This window comes from Carcharodon carcharias, chromosome 17, assembly GCF_017639515.1.
Source record: "Carcharodon carcharias isolate sCarCar2 chromosome 17, sCarCar2.pri, whole genome shotgun sequence".
Taxonomy (NCBI): Eukaryota; Metazoa; Chordata; class Chondrichthyes; order Lamniformes; family Lamnidae; genus Carcharodon; species Carcharodon carcharias.
Window position 1 is genome coordinate 69,354,006 of NC_054483.1, and position 19,087 is coordinate 69,373,092.

The window sequence follows — 19,087 nt, forward strand, 5'->3', positions numbered from 1 at the left end:
GTTGTAGCTTCACCAGGTTGACAACTTACTTTTTAGGTATGACTGTTGCTGCTCCTGGCATGCCCTCCTACACTCTTCATTGAATCAGGGTTGATCACCCAGCTTTATGTTAAACGTAGAATAGGGGATATGTAAGGCCATGAGATTACAGATTATTGTTGGATACAATTCTGTCAACTTTTGTTAACAACACAGTTCAGCAGACTAGCAGAGAAAGCACTAGAGGCAACAAGTCTGGACTTAACAAAGGTGTGGATCTGCAAATATTTAGTAGTGGTGGGAGAGAGAGAGATGAGTTAGCAGTCAGCAGTGTTATGAAGATCATGATTATAGAGTGATGCAGGTTCAGAGCAAAGATGGGCTGGGGGGGATAGGGCTGGGGAGTAGACAAATAATGCAACCAGACAGCTTCTCAGTTCAAAATCAAACAAAGTATCAAGACTGTGCACTGGCTCTTTGTCTAAAAGGCAGTGAGAGATGGAGGAAGGGTAGATGTCAGGTGCTCAGGCATGTCATTTTGGATGAAAGATAAACAGGGTTGACTTAGGTCTTTTTGAGATTAAGATGAAAGAAATTCTCTTAGGATAGATGTGAGCAAAAAGACCAAAATGGTGGCAGAAATAAAACTTGGGGTGACCCATGTACATGTGAAAGCTAACCCCGTGCCGGTGAATAATATCGTCAAGATAGGATTACATAAATAAAACTGAAAGCTAGACTACTGTATTGGAGCTGGCTGCAGTGAAGAGATGATAAGGATGCAGAGAGTGATCAATTTTGTCAAGTATCAAAGAAGGTTTAAGGAGGATGTAACAAGACAGTACAATGCAGTTGCACTCACATAGGATGTCATTAATGACTTTAATGAGGATGGGCTTGGTGTTGCAGGCAAATAGAAACATGATTGAAAGGATATAAAGAGGGAATTACGGAAAAAGTGGTTATGGAGTTAGGTCATAACACAACAGAGGATTTTAAGAAGGGGCAATTCAAAGGTGGAACAAGAATGAGGAAAGAAGGAAAAGTTTGTCAAAGGAGAGCATTAATGGCAGTCTTGAAAGGTGGAGAATCAGAGCTCAAAGATAGGAAGCCACTGAGGATGGCAGAGAGCATTCGCCTGAGTAAATATAATTACATGATAAAAAGGAAGCAGGCAAAGCCACAAGTCTTAGAGAAGATCAACTTCATAAGGGCTGGGTGGGAAATAAGGAAGAAGCTGTAGAATGACATAGGGTCAGGGTAAGGATGTGGGTGGAGGTGGTAGAAGCTGGCAAGCAAATAACCTTGATCTTTGAAACTATAAAACCCATGAGTTCTTCAAAATTGGTGTTTAAAGTGGAAATGGGAGTGCCCAGGAATGGGAAACAGAGGAGGCAGTTTATAAATTTCTGATATTTCAGGACACTTCGTCGTTTTTGTTCTCTTCCTTTAAAACTGCCAGCCAAAGATAGCATAGTGGCAAAATATTTTGTACAGATTTTTTCTTTTACTCTGACATCTTCAAATTCTGCTCTACTGATATCCAGAACTGACAATACAAAAAGTAGATTGACTGGTCCAATGGTCATTTGTGTGGGGTAATGCAGACATAGAAAATAACACCACATTTGCCACATAATATACAAAAATATAATTCAGCATGTAAACTACTCAAATATAATTCATCACAAACATAACTAAGTATTTACAATTTATAGCTAAGTCACAATAAATTCTTTATACAGAAGTTTACAACTTCGTCAATAGCAAAGGGCAGAAATCTTGCCCCTGTTTCACAACCTGAAAGGAATTGTAAACGTATCAGACGCTCCATTTACTGTTTATTTTTCTAGTTTCACTTTTGCTTATGTTAATATTGTACATTTGTGCATTGAGGTGAATTCAAAACTTACCAACTGGTTTTTCACAGATCAGACCATCTGCCATTTCAGTGCACGCATAAGCCTTCAGTCCAGCAACTTCAGCTCTTACTAGATAAGCACAGAAACCAGAGTCATTGGGTTCACCAGGAAGCCACTGCAGGGTAGTGTTAGTAAAAGGTGACATGTCTTCCCAACCCCAGTAGGAGATGTTGATCTTGCGTAATCCAACCCACGGTGATATTTTCTATCATAATGAAGATAAAAGAGAAGGAACAATTAACCCTTTGGTTACATAAGTATCATTTTCTCCAGTTTGAAGTCAATACTGTTCTGATTATGCTTAGTTTCATTGTTTTTTTTACTGTAACTTGCTGGAACATATTCTGAATGCATTTCAGTTTATTTCTTATATTCTACGACAAAATATACTAGCTCCAATTTACAGTAAAAAGCAAGATATTTCCATTGCGTTTCATTTCAGTAACACTGACAAACATGTTGACATTTCATAGATCTATTAAAACTATTGCATCAAACAAAGCTGTTTAGACACTAAATTAAGTATATTATCGCCAACTCTTAACAAAGGCATAATATAGTATTCATTCTTTCAACCATGTATGCACACAGAACACTTGAAAATTTTCGATAGAAAAGATCTACCAAGTTTCAATATCAAATTTTTCAATGTCAGTAAAGCAAAATAATCTGAAATATTCAGTTTTCCATGACTGCAATGTTATTCAAAATGTTAAGTCATAAAATTAAAAGTAGTACTTGCTGAGAGGTGGAAATACACAATGTCACAGTAGAATAAGCACATTGTCCATCTTAGAACCCAGATGAGAATCTAACCCAGGCAATGTAATTAAAGTTTCATCACTCTTCTGGGTGAAAAGATAAAAAGAACTTCTTTTGAGCACAGCTTCAAGTGCAAAACTGCACACTGTTGACATTAAATTCTCAAATTCAGTCAGAGAGACTCATTTACAAAATGGAAAACATGTTCAGTTTAGTTTAGTGGCGAATATTCTCATGAGGTTACCGTCAATTTTTCACTTACTTTCCTACTGCAAGTGAGCTAGTTACACCAAGTTTGCTTGTAACCACCTGGGTTACATTCCAGGCAAAATCCAGAGCACCACTGCTTATGGAATGGCACGTAGACACTTCTGAACTGCAAATGTATAGCACAACCAAGCACACAATCTGTACTGTGACTTCTACATCCAACATATGAACATACGAGCAAGGAGCAAGTGTAGGACATTTGGCCCTTTGAGCCTGCTCTGCCATTTAATACAATCATGGCTGATCTAATTGCAACTTGAAATCTGTATCCTGCATACCCCAGATAACATATCACTCCCTTGCTTACCAAGAATCTATTCACCTCTGCCTTAAAAATATTCAAAGACACTGCTTCCACTGCCTTTTCAGGAACAGAGCTCTAAATACTCTCAGCCCTCAGGGATAAAATTTCACCTCATCTCCATTTTAAATCGGTGACCCTTTATTTTTAAACAGTGAACCCTAGTTCCAGATTCCCCCACAAGGGGAAACATCCTCTCTACATCCACCTTGTCAAGATCCCTCAAGATCTTATATGTCTCAATCAAATCACCAGTGAATACAAGCCTAGCCTGTCCAACCTTTCCTCGTAAGACAACCCGCCCATTCCAGGTATTAGTCTGGTAAACCTTCTCTGAACTGCTTCCAACACATTTACATCCTCTTTAAAAAGGTGACCAATACTGTACGCAGTACTCCCAGATGCAGTCTTACTAGTGCTCTGTATAACTGAAGCAAAACCTCCCGAATTTTGTATTCAATTTCCCTCACAATAAATGATAACATTCTATTAGCTTTCCTAATTACTTGCTGTACCTGCATGTTAGCCTTTTGCAATTCATGCACGAAGATACCCAGGTCCCTTTGCATCTGAGAGCTCTGCAATCTCTCACCATTTAGATATGCTTCTCTTTTATTCTTCCTGCCAAAGAGAGCTCAATTTCACAGTTTCCCACATTATACTTCATTTACAGATCTCTGCCAACTCATTTAACCTATCCATATCTTTATGTAGTCTCCTATGTCTTCTTCACAATTTACTTTTCTATTTATCTTTGCGCCGTGGCAAAGTCTACCTGGGTGAGGAGGAATGGACTTGTACTGCTTGGTTGTATGGAACAATTCCAAGGCAGATCATGAATGTGAAACGTCATAGACATTGAACTGACTCTTGCTCTTGGAGCTCAGGCAACAATCTCTCATTTCTTCCCTGCTGGTCCAGCTTGCATGCACTCTTGCTGAAGGGGTGTAGTTACATTTTTTGTAAATTTATGACAAATATAATAGTGCAACAACTTATATTTATACAGTATCTTTAATATAATAAAATGACCCAAGGCACTTCAAAGGAGCATTATCAAAAACATAAACAAAATTTGACACCAAGTCATGTCAGGAGATGCTAGGACAGACAACCAAAAGCTTGGTCAAACAGATAGGCTTTAAGGAGCACTTTCAAGGAGGAAAGATAAAAGTAGAGGGGTAGAAAGGTTTGGAAAGGGAATGTCAGAGCTTAGGGCCACGGCAGCTGAAGGCACAATCACAAGTGGTACAGCAATTAAAATCTGTGATGTTCAAGGGCATGTAGATCAAGGGTGTGTAGTTATCTTGGTGGGTTGTGGAGCTGGGGGAAATACAGAGACAGGGAGGGGCAAGGCCATGGCAGGCTTTGAAAACAAGAATGAGAATTTTAAAATCAAGATGTTTCAACAGCTTAAGTGATACTTTTTGGCCAGAATATTGGCAGTTTTATTCTATAACTGGCTGCAACATATCTTACTTGGATTAACTCAATACTGGAAGTAGGAGTCTATTTGGGCAAAGCAATTCATTATGGATGCTGATCAAAGAGCGAAGGCGCACCATGATACAGCTGCAGAGATGAGAGACAAGGTGTATAGAAAATTAGGGGGGGGCGAACATTAGCAGAATAAAAAATAATGAAGCAGGAATTAGATGGAGCAAAGAAACAAAAAGTAATTTAAAAGAAAGACTTTCCTTTAAAAGCACCTTTTATGACCACATGTCCCAAAGCACTTTACAGCCAATGAAGTGTTTTCTCCTCATTCGTGGGATGTGGGCTTCGCTGGCTAGGCCAGCATTTATTGCCCATCCCTAATTGCCTGCGAGAAGGTGGTGATGAGCTGCCTTCTTGAACTGCTGCAGTCCATGCGGTGTAGGTACACCCAGTGCTGTTAGGAAGGGAGTTCCGGGATTTTGACCCAGCAACAGTGAAGGATAGCGATATACTTCCAAGTCAGGATGGTGAGTGATTTGGAGGGGAACCTCCAGGCTGTGGTGTTCCCAACTATTTGAGCCCTTGTCCTTCTAGATGGTAGTGATTGTGGGTTTGGAAGGTGCTGTTGAAGGAGCCTTGGTGAATTCCTGCAGTGCATCTTGTAGATGGTACACACTGTTGCTACTGTGGAGGGACCGAATGTTTGTGTACAATTTTGAAGTGTAGACACAGTTGTAATGTAGGAAACACAGAAGCAAACCCCCACAAAGCAATGAGATAATGACCAGATAATCTGTTATGTTGATTCAGGGATAAATATTGACAGAACAACATGATAACTGCCCTGCTCTTCTTCAAAACAATGCGATAGATTGTTTTACATTCACCCAAGGGGGTAGGCAGTTTAACGATTCATCCGAAAGACGGCAACTCCGAGTACAGAATCCCCCCAGTACTGCACATGAATGTCATACTCAAACTTTGTGCTGGAGTGGGACTTGAGCCCACAACCTTCTCACTCAGGCGAGTGTGGTACCAACCAAATCATGGCTGACACCATTGGAATGCATATGTGTTAAAAATCAAGGTTAATGAGCTACACACATAAGTTGTCACATAGGGTTATGATATAGTGGCTGTAACAGATACCTTGCTTAATCTTGGGCATGAGTAGAAAATAAACTATCAGCAATAATATATTCAGTGGGATAGGGAAGGGAGAAAGGCAGGGTGGGGGGGTAGTGTGTGGCAGTTATCAAGATAACTAAGTGATATTACAGTTCTACAGAGGGACAATATACTAGAGGGTTCAAAAACCGCATCTATTTGGTTCCAGTTAAAGAACAGAAGAGGAGCTGCTACATTGCTGAGTGTTTAATATGGACCCCAAATAATAAGAGAAGAAAAAAATCTGTAGGCAAATTTCAGAGAAATTTAAAAATAATAGAGCAGCAACAGATAGAGACTTCAATTAAACGAATTTACAACGAAGAAAAGTGTAAAAGACAAGGAAAGTGAAGAATTTCTGTGATGTGTACAGGAGAACCTCTTTAATCAGTATATTTTAGGTCAACGAGTAAACCAGTCCTGGGTTTAGTTCCCCAGAATGAATTATTGCAGAACAACATATGGGGAAATATAAAAAGGAATGCAAAAGTCTACCATAAACAGGTAAATGTGAAAGGATAGTTAGAGGAATGCTGGAGCCGATTGCAGACAAAAGAAGAAAACCTTCTTGTGGAGACAGTGGGCATGACTAAATGAGTAATTTGCATCGGCCTTCACAAGAAAACAGGATAAAGTTAATATCACAGTACAGCAGTATCCGTTTTAAGTTTGTTCCGCTTTAAGCTTGCAGATATAATGGGGCTGGTATGCACACTTAGGACGGAATCATTCCAGATTTACACTAAGTGCAGTAGCGGGCGGGAAAATGAACGTTTTACCTGCCAACCGCAATGGCGGCTTTTCACGCCATATCATCCCAATCCCACCTCATTAATCTTGCGTTCAGGGAAACAAGCCAGGTTGCAGGCGGGTGGCCTCTCATTTGTCCACCATGCTGTCACCTCACTGCTTCCTCACACCGAACACCATATTTAAATTTCAGCTACACGTACACCTCTCAGTGCTTCAAGCCATTGATGCCACGGTTGGCCTCCAACAATGTCAACGTGAGAAGGGTGTGGGACAATTCCACCTCACTCCAGCTTCCCCTTCTCCTCAAGGAGTCAGCCAGGGGCCCAGGAGCACCCATAGGGAGGAGGATCAGCAGGTGCACACCCGGGGTCATCAACCCAGGTGAATGCAGGAGTGTCCGGACCATCCGAATACATTTTCCCTGTGGCCCCAGAAACATAGCTCCAGAGGCAGAGGAAGCCTTCACTGCCACACAGCAGGACCCCGAAAACAGGCCGGGGCCCTCCAGGTCTCCGCCCTCATCAGAGACAGGGTGTAGCAGTTGGCAGGCTGCAGCAGTTGGCAGGCTGCCTCCACCTCCACTCTGGATGTTAAGGAAACACCAAGAAGTAGCGGCAAGGTTAGGAAGGTGAAGATGATTTAACTCTTTTGTTAGAAACCAATTAAACTAAATTAACAAAACTAGGGACAAATTAAAAAGCAGCCCCTTAAAGGGAAACTGCAAAAACAAAGACAAAATTTAAAGGAAACCTAATCACATTTTGGTTTAATGTTTGTAAGAGGGTCAACAAAACACCCCAGTCCCCACGATGCCCACCGAGCATAGAAGGCCTTGATAGTGTTGGCAGACACTGCGTGCTCCCTCTCCAGGAACACCCGGCCTCGAACATAGCCATGGAAAAGTGGCAGACAGTTGAGTCGAACGACCCCCTCGATCGCCCACTGCCTGGACCTGTTAATGGTCAACTTGGCCAGGCCCAGCAACATGCTCGTGAGGAGGTCCTCCTTTCTCCCGGCCCCTCTCCACAACAGGTGGTGAAGATGATGTAGTGGCACAGCCTGGGCACAGGTGTTAACCACTTGAACATAATGTTCACTTGGTTAATAAACTCATAAGAAAGTCTCGTTGCATATGGCACCTTGTTCTGATGTGCAGTGTTCGTGTCACTCAGATGTGAAACCTTGGCCCCTGCACAAGATAAAAGGCAGATGTCTCACTCCTGGGCCTCTTCCCTGTGCTTTGTTCAACCTTCCCAGCACTGATGCTGCGCCTTCACTGTCACTAGTCACATCAGTCATGCCTGCACCTCACTGGGGCTTATCATTGTTGCCAGAATGTCCTGGGCCAGTGGCACAGAGTTCCATCATTGTGTGTGTGTGCTCCCTGCATCTTTGAAGCTCGGCAGCACCCCCAACCCTGTCAGCATCTGTAACTGGTGACAGTGTGGTCCTGAAGGTTCATGAAATCAGGATAAGTGAAAAAGTTTCCCTGCTGCATCTCCATGATATGACCCTGTTCACAGAGTGCAAGTGAGGTGCCACCAGCCAGACAGGAGTCAGACATTCACATAAGCTGTGTGAGGATCTATGGCGTGTCCCCACTGCATGTCATCATCATCCTCCTGGAATGTAGGGACAATGGGCATCCGCTGCATCTCCGTGACAGGAGCCTCAACACAAAGGGTATTGCACTGCCATCAGCCAGACTGGGGTCAAATGTTCACGGATGCAATGTGAGTATCTATGGCGTCTCCTCACTGCATTTCGTCATCATCTCTCACAAACCTAGCAGCTGTGAGGGTCTCCTGAACATGCCTGCCTCGTTTGGCAGTGTGATGGCACCATCGCCGTCATCCTCGCCTTCACAGATCTCCTCACCCTCATCCCCATTGACGTCTTCCTCACCGATGAAGACATGCAGTTCCTCCATCTCCTCCTCAGCCAGTTCATCCCCATTGCAGCGCCAGGTTATAAAGGGCGCAGCAGGCAATGACAATGCTCGACACCCTCTATGGACTGTATTGCAGGGCTCCACCAGATCGGTCCAAGCACCGGAACCTCATTTTCAACATTCCAATGGTTTGCTCCACCAAGGTGCAAGTTGAAGCATGAGTCTCATTGTATATTTTCTGCTGCACTCTGAGGCCGCTGCACGGATGTCATCAGCCACGTACTCTGTGGGTAGCCTTCGTCCCCAAGGAGCCAACCCTGCAGCCTCTGTGGACCCTGGAAGACGTCAGGGATCTGAGACCTACTGAGAATGTAGGAGTTGTGGACATTCCCTGGGAAATTTGTGCAGACCTGCAGGATATGTTTGTGGTTGTCGCACATCAGCTGAACATTTAGCAAGCGGAAGTCCTTAAGGTTGACGTAGTTGACTGCTTGTTGCCACATAGATCTGAGCGCACCACGCGAGTGCAGTCGATGGCCCCCTGCACCTGTGGAAAACCTGAGATTTGGGCAAATCCCAGCGCTCTTACACCCTGGCTTTTCTGATCCTGGGCAAAATGCACAAAGTTGTGTGCCTTCGTAAAGATGGCATCCCTGACTTCATGGATGCATTTGTGGGTGGAAGTTTGCAATATCCCACAGGTCACCTGAAATGAGCCACTGGCATAAAAACTGACTAGTGCGGCAGCAGGTGGCAGATGTGACTGACCAGTTCCCTGGACATGCGCAGTCTTCGGCGATACTGGTTCTCGGTCATCTGTAGGGTGACCATCTGTAGACCCTGGGACTAGCTAGGCGCTGACCAGCGATGGCTCGTTGTTGCTCTTCAGCGGCATGCACAAAGCCCCATCCACCCCTTCTTCCTGAGAGAGCTGCTCCTCCCTCTGCCCAGCTAGGCACCTCCATCACTCTCTTTTCCTTCATCTCCACTCTCTGTAAGCTATGAGGCATACAGTTAGGTCACCAACCTCCATGCTCCTGATGTACTCTTCCTCCAGCATGAGAGAGGTGTGTGGGTTAAGCTTGGGTATAATAAGAACCTCTCTTGATGAAGTCTAAAGGCCCAGAGTGTGCTGGGCAACACTTGGACGGCCAGAGCTTAGTGCTGCATGGCTGCCCGAAACCCCACCCTCCTCCGCCCCACTCCACCTGACTGGATGGCGGCAGCTTTGCCTACTGGACTACATGCAGTGCTCTCAGCTCAGGCACTCTCCTAACCTGCACTGCAAGGCTGCACTGTTAGCTTGAACCATGGGGAGACTGGTCCAAACGATGACATTGAAAGGGGCTGTGTACACCTCCACCAGTGACTGCTCCATGGCCAACTTCGGCAAGATGATTGTACAATGTGTCCAGTCATCCACTGAGTGACTAAAACGCTCATTAGTTTGCAGTCTGTGCCCGAGGGGTGAAAAGCTCTGGGGTGTTTGGTGACACTTTCAGGCCTCTGCATTGCTTGAGTGGGCAAACAAGCTGGAGGCCTGATTCCAACCATGTCAATGTGGCTTGAACTGTTTGCCTGAACTGCCTCAGCTGTGCAGGAATGGTCACTATATACAAGGTTTCCCTAATGCATGGCCGCTTCCCTCCCCGAGCACCCCCCCGCCCCGGCCCTGCACGTGCTTGTGCACTACCACCAACCGCTATGCAGCTCTTGGCCCCCCCCCAACAGCTCACCTCATCCACAGTGTAGTCCTTGCCACCCCCCGCCAACCCCACAACTTGCCTCAACCAGTGTGCAGCTCTGCACCCCCCCAACCCGCCTCATCCGCATTGCAGTTTTTGTCCCCCCATCCCCCGAACACGCCTCAACCATAATGCAGCCCTTTCCCTGCACTGCACTGTCAGCCAGCCAGAAAAAAGCGACTTGCATGTGCTTTTAAATGCTGTTGTGAAACATGTCAGCAGGATGATTCAGCATGGGGGTTGAATCTAGCAAACTGGGCTTCTAATGATATGCAGATATATGACAATGAAGCTACTGATGTGCAATGGCAGTAAACGCGGCCCGGCACTGACAAGTGGAGCAGACAATTGCAAATTGGTTTCATGACGATTTTTGGCCTTCCCGCCATGTTGTTCACTCACACCCACCATGAAACCTGAGCCAGCGGGCACTGAAAATTCTGTCCTTAGTGTCAGGATTTCTGTTTTCGTATAATTTCACATCAGGCCCGATGTTACATCATGTGGCCTGTTCAATGCCATTTTGGAGTTGCCTCCCCTACTCCCAACGTCTGGCATTCTGCCACTCGCCACTCTTCCACTCACCACTTCCCTCCACGACTTTCCGATTCCCAGCCCCTCTCGTTCACTTCTTCCCTCTTGCAAGGTTTCAGGGAACGCAAACATCGTGCGGGAGAGGGAAATGGCGAGGGAGGGAGAGGGGGAAGAGGCAAGAGGGAAGCAGGTAGAAAGAGTTAGCATATTTCTTTTATATATTTAAATTTATTTTATAAATTATTTCATTTATGATATAGGAATTTAGGATTGTACAGCACTTCAACCTACAGGGTTTAATGTTTTGTTGTAATTATCAGGAACTACAATGTTAAGTGAAGAATTACTATAGAATAGAAGGAAGAACAAAGGTAATTAGGATAAAACTTGGAAGGAGGTACATTGGTCAAGATTACGAAATATCCCAGTTCAGATGGGATGTATCCTAGGATGCTGAGGGAAGCTAGGGTGGAGGTAGCAGAAGCTATGACCACAATTTTTCAATTTCTCTTGGGTGTGGAATTGGTGCCGAACGACTGGAGGATTGCAAACGTTGCACGCCTGTTCAATAAAGTGGGCAGGAGTAAATATAGTAACGTCTAATGTCAGTGGCGTGAAAACTACTCAAGACCATTATCAAGTATAATATTCGTTCTCACTTGGAGAAGCATAGGTTATTAAGGAACAGTCAGCCAAAAGATAATTTGTGTTCGTTTAACTTGACTGAGTTCTTTGATTAAAGTAACAGAGGTCCACTGCAATATTGCCGTGCAGCAGCTGTTGTATTTTTGGAGAACATTTAATAAAGAACCATATGACTGACATTTTCAGAATATAGTTATAGAATCATATCTTTCAGGAAAATATTTTCTTTTAAAACATGGAAAGATATTACATTATTTTGGGCACTTGGATTTTTTTTTACGAAAAGATCATAGGTTCACCTTTGGACTGGGAGCAAGTATGCCATTTCCAAGAAATCACCTGACCAGCATAGCACTTGATGGGGGAGAGCAGTTTGCACTGTAATTATTTTAATTGATGGGCAAAAAAATGGTGTGAAGGCAAAGGCAAATGATTTACTGGAAATCACATAACAGGGATGAAGTTTTGAACTTGCATTCACTTGGGACTGAACCGAGAAGGGGAAAAGATGCCCAGCTCGCACTCTCTTTGCCTTACCTGAAACCATGTGATTATCAATATCCAGCTAAGACTCTCAGTGGAACTTGTCTGTAACTGGAAACCCGAGAGGCTGAGACAAGGAGTATTGATCTGGCTTTATTCTCCTCCACGCTGAAACTCCATTAGTGAGAACCTCCAAGCATCTATTGGGACGAGCGATCTGTCTTCACATGAGGGAGCGCCAGATCACCAGCGTTAAAACCCTGCGAGCTTTATCCTTTACTTATGTCTCCTTTCTCAACCACCCATCTCTGCAGCAACTCTACATGAGTATCTGTGCGCACCTGTGTGTGCATCAGTGTGTGTGCGGGTGTGCTTGTGTTGGGGAATTTTAAAAGGGATAGATAGTTATACTTCCAGGTTACAGATGTGTGTTAACCAGTTCCTGCAGCTTGTTTTTAAAAAGTAGCTTTGTTTTCTAATAAATCAAGAGTTTTTGAAAGAAGTTGATTAAAGTGTCTTTTAATCTGGGTCTAGCAGTAGCAAAGGTAGATAATTGGTCATTTTGGGGAGTAAATTAAACTTTTAAACTAATGGTGTGACCTGTGTAGTGGGGCCTGATTAACTGTGCACTCCTCTCATCCTGGCTGTAAGAATAGAATCACATGGCATTAAAGGGATGGAGGCAACTTGGGTACATAATTGGCTACATGATAGGAGGCAGTGAGTAATAGTGAACGGATGTTTTTCTGATGGAGATAAGCATGCAATGGGGTCCCTCAGGGGGTCGATGTTAAGACCATTGATTTTTCTCATTACAAAGGACCTGAGACCTGAGCATAGAGAATACAATTTTAAACTTTGAGGATGATATAAAACTTCACAATGTAATAAATAGTAAGCAGGAGAGTGGCAGACTTCAAGAGGACATAGACAGAATCCTGAAATGGAGCAGGCACATGGCAGATGCAATTTAATGTGATTAAGTGTGAAGTGATGCACTTTAGGAGAAACAGCATGCAGAGGCTGTATAATACTAAATAGAACTATTTTGAAGGTGGTGCAAGAGCAGAGTAAGCGGAAAGTACAAATTCACAAATCTTTGAAGATGGCAGGACAAGTTGAGAAGGCAGTTAAGAAAACCTATGGGACACTTCACTTTGTAAATAGAGTCAGTGAATACAAAAATAAGGATGCCATGCTAAGCCTTTACAAATTTCTGGTTATGGCTCAGCTGGATACGTATGTACAATTCTGGGTACCACACTTTTGGAAGGCCTTAGAGAGGGTACAGAACAGATTTACCAGAATGATTTCAGGGATGAGGGTCTGTAGTTTTTATGGAAAGATTGGAGAAGCCAGGATTGTTCTCCTCAGAACAGAGGGGGTTATGGGAAGACCTAAAAGGAGTATTCAAAATTATGAGGGGTTTTAATAAAGCTAGTAGGGAGAAGCCATTTCCTCCAAGTAGAATGGTAATCAGAAGCAACAGGTTTAAAATAATTGACAAAAGAACGAGTGTGAATATGGGAATTTTTGTCCATGCAAAGGTTTATGATCTTGAACTTACTGCCCAAATGGGTGATTAAATCAAATATGATACTTTCAAAAGACAATTAGATTTGTACCTGGAGAGGATTAGTATTTCTGGTTGCAAGGAAAACGATGGGGTGTCGGGCTAAACTGGACAGCAGTTTCAAAGAATCAGTACAGGCACAACAAGTGAAATGGGCTCTTTCGATACTATTAAATTCTATGTTCCACTAATATCCCTCATTGACATAAATATGACTATTCCCAAAGATAGGGAGGAGCGGAGCAAACATTTGTTTTAAGGATACAGTCAATTTCATAAATGTTGGTCACTGCACCACATGCTTAACATGTCTAATCACATTCAGGTAGCTCTCAAATGAATAGGCTTATCTCTCAATGCCTGATATTAAATAACTATTACAACTTTACTTCCGTTTAGCTTTTGAATTTGAAAAGTCTCAAAACATAATCTTAGTAAATCCCTTCTCCTCATTTCTTGTCACAAATCTTATTTTAAAAATTCTCTGTTACATAGATCAAGCAAGTCTGATGTTAATGCCAGTTGTTTCAAACAGAGCTACAACACCGGCATCGAAGCAGCAAGGTGGAAAATTGTCCAGGTATCCTGCACACAAAAAGCAGGACAAATTCAAATCAACCAATTACCACCACCCACCCACACCCCCCCCCACCCCAACAACCTCCATCCCCATCAGTCTACTCTCGATCACCAGTAAAAAGATGGCAGGGGTCATCAACAGTGCTATCAAGCAACACTTGCTTAGCAATAACCTGCTCACTGACACTCAGTTTGGGTCCCACCAGGGCTGCTCAGCTCCTGACCTCATTACAGCCTTGGTTCAGATATGGTCAGAGGAGCTGAACTCCAGAGGTGAGGTGGGAGTGACTGCCCTCAGGCAGCATCTGAGAGTGTGGTATCAAGGAGCCCTATCAAAACTGGAGTCAATGAAAATCGAGGGAAAGCTATCCACTGGTTGGAGTTATACCTAGCACAAAGAGAGATGCTTGTGGTTGTTGGTGGTCAATCATCTCAGTTCAACGATAATACTGCAGGAGTTCCTCAAAGTAGTGTCCGAGGCCAATCAATCTTCAGCTGCTTCGTTAATGACCTTCCTTCCATCATAAAGTCAGGAGTGGGGATGTTCGCTGATAATTGCACAATGTTCTGCATCATTCACGACTCCTCAGATACTGAAGCAGTCCATGTCCAAATGCAGCAAGACCTGGACAATATCCAGGCTCGTGCTGGCAAGTGGCAAATAACATTCATACCACACAAGTGCCAGGCAATGACCATCTCCAACAAGAGAGAATCTAACCATTGCCCCTTGACATTCAATGGCATTACCATCACTGAATCCCCCACTATCAACACCCTGGGAACTACCATTGACCAGAAACTGAACTGGACGAACCATATAAATACTGGGTCTACAAGAGCAGGTCAGAGACTAGGAATCTTGTGACAAGTGTTATAACACAGCAGTTGGTAAAGCTGAGTAATTTAAAAATCCTAGAGAGAAACTTTAAACAGCTGTCATAGCCTATTTTTTAAGTGGTATGTTTGAGATGCAGCTCGAAATTCAGGAATCAGACCACAAGTCCTTGAGAGACTTTTATATCAAACTACATGAGACATTTATTAATTTACACAAGGTAAATATATACACATGGCTACAAATTACTACTATCATAACTTTTATTAAATTCCTAAACTAATCTCCATTAAGGCAACAACAACCTATAGGCTTTAAGCAGACACCAGGCAAAGCACTTTCACCTTACAAATTCAAAATGCGGTTCCTTTCATTTTAGTTCCTTTGCAGACACAGTGGTAGGCTTACAGGCTTTGATCTTACATTGCCTCTACCAATTTTATTAGTAATATAAACATTGCTTGGTCTCTTCTAGCTAGGTGCCAGGTTTCACTTCCCTTCTTGAATAACTAGTATACATCAAGGTACCCAAACTAGCTGGCTTTAATCCAATTAAGACGCACCCATAGACTAAACCTCTTTTTAAAAAAAAATCTTCAATAATATTACATACATTAATAGCTTCCTAACATCTCCCTTCCTATTGAAAAATGAACCATCATAATTCTAAAAGACCTATCGCCTATACTTATTATACTATTTTATTAACTGTTGCAAGCATTAACATAACTATATATATATAAAACTATATATCACTCCAGATATAAAAACAAAAAAACTGCAGATGCTGGAAATCCAAAACAAAAACAGAATTACTTCGACAGAAGGTTCATGAGGACTCGAAACGTCAACTCTTTTCTTCTCCGCCGATGCTGCCATACCTGCTGAGTTTTTCCAGGTAATTCTGTTTTTGTTTTATATATCACTCCAGTTCAGTGTCCAGGGTTTTTAAAAAAAAATCTCCAATTTTCCTTCAAGCTTCAAACTCTTGATAACGCACCTGCAAACAGATTTTTTCTTCCAGCAATATGTATAATTTGTAGATTAAATGGTTGTAATAATACTCCATCTGAAAAGCCTTATACTTTTGTCTCGAAATTGGTCCAAAAACTTCAAAGGATTATGGTCTGTATAAATAATTGTTTCTGATGAATTGCTTGCAACATAAATTTCAAAATGCTGCAATGCTAACACCAAACCAAAAGTCTCTTGTTCGATCATTGAATATCTTCTCCGTTGTACATTCAGCTTCCGTGAAAAATACCCCATCAGTTTTTCAATTCCAGTATCATCTTCTTGTAACAGTACAGCCCCAATGCCTATATCGCTTGCATGAACTTGAATTGCTTGGCATAATTAATTACTGCCAAAGCTGGTATTGTAGTTAATACAGTTTTCAAACTATCGAATGTCTTCTGACACTCCAATGCCCATTGAAACTTCTTGTTCTTTTTTAATAGTTCAGTCAGTGAAGCAACCAATTTGGTTAAAATTTGGTACAAATTTCCGGTATAACCCACTCATGCCCAGAAACCTCAAAACTTCTCACTTTGTTGTAATCACTGGGAAATCCATGATAGCCTTGACTTTTGCATCTCTCAGTACCACCATACCATATCCAATGGTATGGCCTAGATACGTAACTTACACTTTTGCAAATTCACTTTTAGCCAAGTTCACCACCAAACTAGCTTCCTGTAGTCGAGTAAATAATTCTTCCAGATGCTGTAAATGCTCCTCCCACATCTGACTGAAAACGATTAGATCATCAACATAAACAGCACAATTGCTTAGACCTGCAATTACTTTGTCTGTCAGCATTTGAAATGCCGCAGGTGCATTCTTCATGCCAAATGGCATGACTTGAAACTGATGTAGTCCATTTGGCACTACGAAAGCTGATATCTCCTTTGCTCTCTCCAACAACAGTACCTGCCATATCCTTTCAGCAAGTCAATCTTTGTGATAAATTTTGATTGTCCCACTTTCTCAATGCAATCTTCCAGCCATGGTGTGGGATACGAATCTGCTTTTGTCACTACATTCACCTTTTGATAGTCCACACACAGTCTTTGTGTTCCATCCGGTTCAGTACCAGTACAATAGGTGAACTCCAGTTACTGCAACTAGACTCAATGATATTATTTTGAAGCATGAAATCAATTTCTTTTTGCACTTGTGATAACTTTGCCGGATTTAATCTATAAGGATGTTGCGTTATTGAAGATGAAATTTATACTGAGACATCGTATAAAGCTAAATGCGCCTTTCCCAACTTATTTCCACAAATAGGCTTGTGTGACTGCAATAGCTTTTCCAAATCACTTTGACACTTGCTTAGAAGGTAATTCAATATTTCATTTAAATTTTCAAGTACCCCATCGTTATCCAATTTGATTATAGGAAAATCAATTTCAGAGTCCTGCACTCCTACCTCTTTCTCATATCCACCATCACTAATATCTCTTTTTGTTCCGCTTCCCTGTCAAAGTACTTTTTAAGCATATTTACATAACACACCCTCTGCTTCTTCCATCTAACTGGAGTATTTATTAAATAATTTACTTCACTCAATTTCTTTTCAATCCTGTAAGGCCCACTAAATCTTGCATTTAAAGAATCACCTAGTACTGTAATAAAACTAGCGCCTGACCACCCTCCCTAAGCGGGAGACTCAGAACCTCGGCAGCGACCCAGTGCAATCTTTTGTCCCAGAAGAAGTCGACTAACAATCTCTGGATTCTTGCGACAAAGTCCGGGGGAGGGGTCAAAGTGACCAGCCAATACCACAACATGGCGGCGATCAGCTGGTTTATGACCAGAACTCGACCTCGGTAAGATAGCACTCAAGAGCAGCCCTGTCCAGCGCCGCAGGCGAGCGGTGACTTTCGTCTCCAGTTCCTGCCAGTTTGCCAGCCAGGATTCCACAACAATGTGACCTGTCAATCTCCTGTGCTCCACGGCAAATGTCGCAAGTGTATGCAATGTTTCCTCATCACTCCAACTCTCCAGGACAGCATGCATCCTGGTCAGGAACTTCTGCACTCTCCCCACTCCAAGGCCATCCCTCCCATGAACCACACATCACAACTGAATGCAGAAGTGTAGCTGTGGCCTCGACATCGTTTTCTGCACTTGCAACACGACCTCCCTTCTCCTACATTCTATTTCTCGGCTAATAAAGGCAAGTCTGGCTTTTACCTTGGTAAACGCCTTAGTTCCTGTTCCAGTTCTGCTACCTTAATGGATGTGCCCAGCAAGGTCCCTGTAATCGTCCCGACTTTCCCATGGTCCTGCCATTTCTCATGTATTCCCGTACCTTGTTTGTCTTGCCCAAGTGCTTAACCGAACACTTATCCACATAACATTCCATGTGGCATTCCTTAGGCCATCTGACCAGCCTGTCTGTATGCGCACGTAATGTTTGGGGCTCCTCTTGACTATTTACCACCCACCAATGTTGGTCTCCTGAGGTTCTTGATGGTTGAGCGCATTATGAGCCTGGGAGGGAAAGGGATGAAAGGTGTTACTAACTGAACGCTAACTGATGCACTGTCCTTGTTGTTAATTTCAGTATCACCACCATATGGCCGCCAGCACCAAGTCCAGAGCCCCCACTCCACACCTGAGGGGCATCACTTGCAACTTGCAACACATCATTTCAGCGAGCCAGGCACCAGCGCAGTGACTAGCACATCGGTGGGGATTATAACGTCGGCTTGTGTCCCGGGGCACAGAGGAGAGGGCACTTCACAATCGCTGGAGGAGATGGCACAGAGAGTGCTGATGGTGCCAGCAGCCAGAGGACTGCAGGGGACCAGTCGGGCAGTGATGATGTGACTCTGGAGATGTCCGCCATGCAGCAGCTGAAGGACAAGCGGCCAGGTGCATGGGAGCATCTGGCACGGTTGCATGAGGGCGTGCTTCACTTGGTCTCTGTGGTGGAGGAATCCAGGCAGAGTGTCAGTGATGTCATGAACCTCAGGACAGAGCTTCAGGCTTCCTCCATTGAGAGATTGGCGACTCTCATGGAGAGGGGCTTCCAACAGATTGATAATCATCTGATTGGATTACGCTCTGACCTGCAAGCCCTCACAGCGCTAATGGCCACAGGTGGTCATTGGCAATGTGGGATATGTTCTGGGCACCAAGTGTCCCAGCTCGGTGCCCATCCATCTGCAGTGAGCAAGGAGGTCCAATGTGACCTC

At 43.3% G+C, this 19,087-nt stretch overlaps 1 protein-coding gene across 1 annotated transcript in view; it reads right to left on the reverse strand.

The window, feature by feature from the left end:
• Positions 1-19,087, reverse strand: part of atrnl1b (attractin-like 1b) — a 1,080,114-nt gene that overhangs the window by 803,217 nt on the left and 257,810 nt on the right. Inside the window, exon 16 of the mRNA XM_041209279.1 lies at positions 1,893-2,106. Coding sequence (XP_041065213.1) covers positions 1,893-2,106 — 214 coding nt within the window. The remainder of the gene's footprint in view (positions 1-1,892; positions 2,107-19,087) is intronic.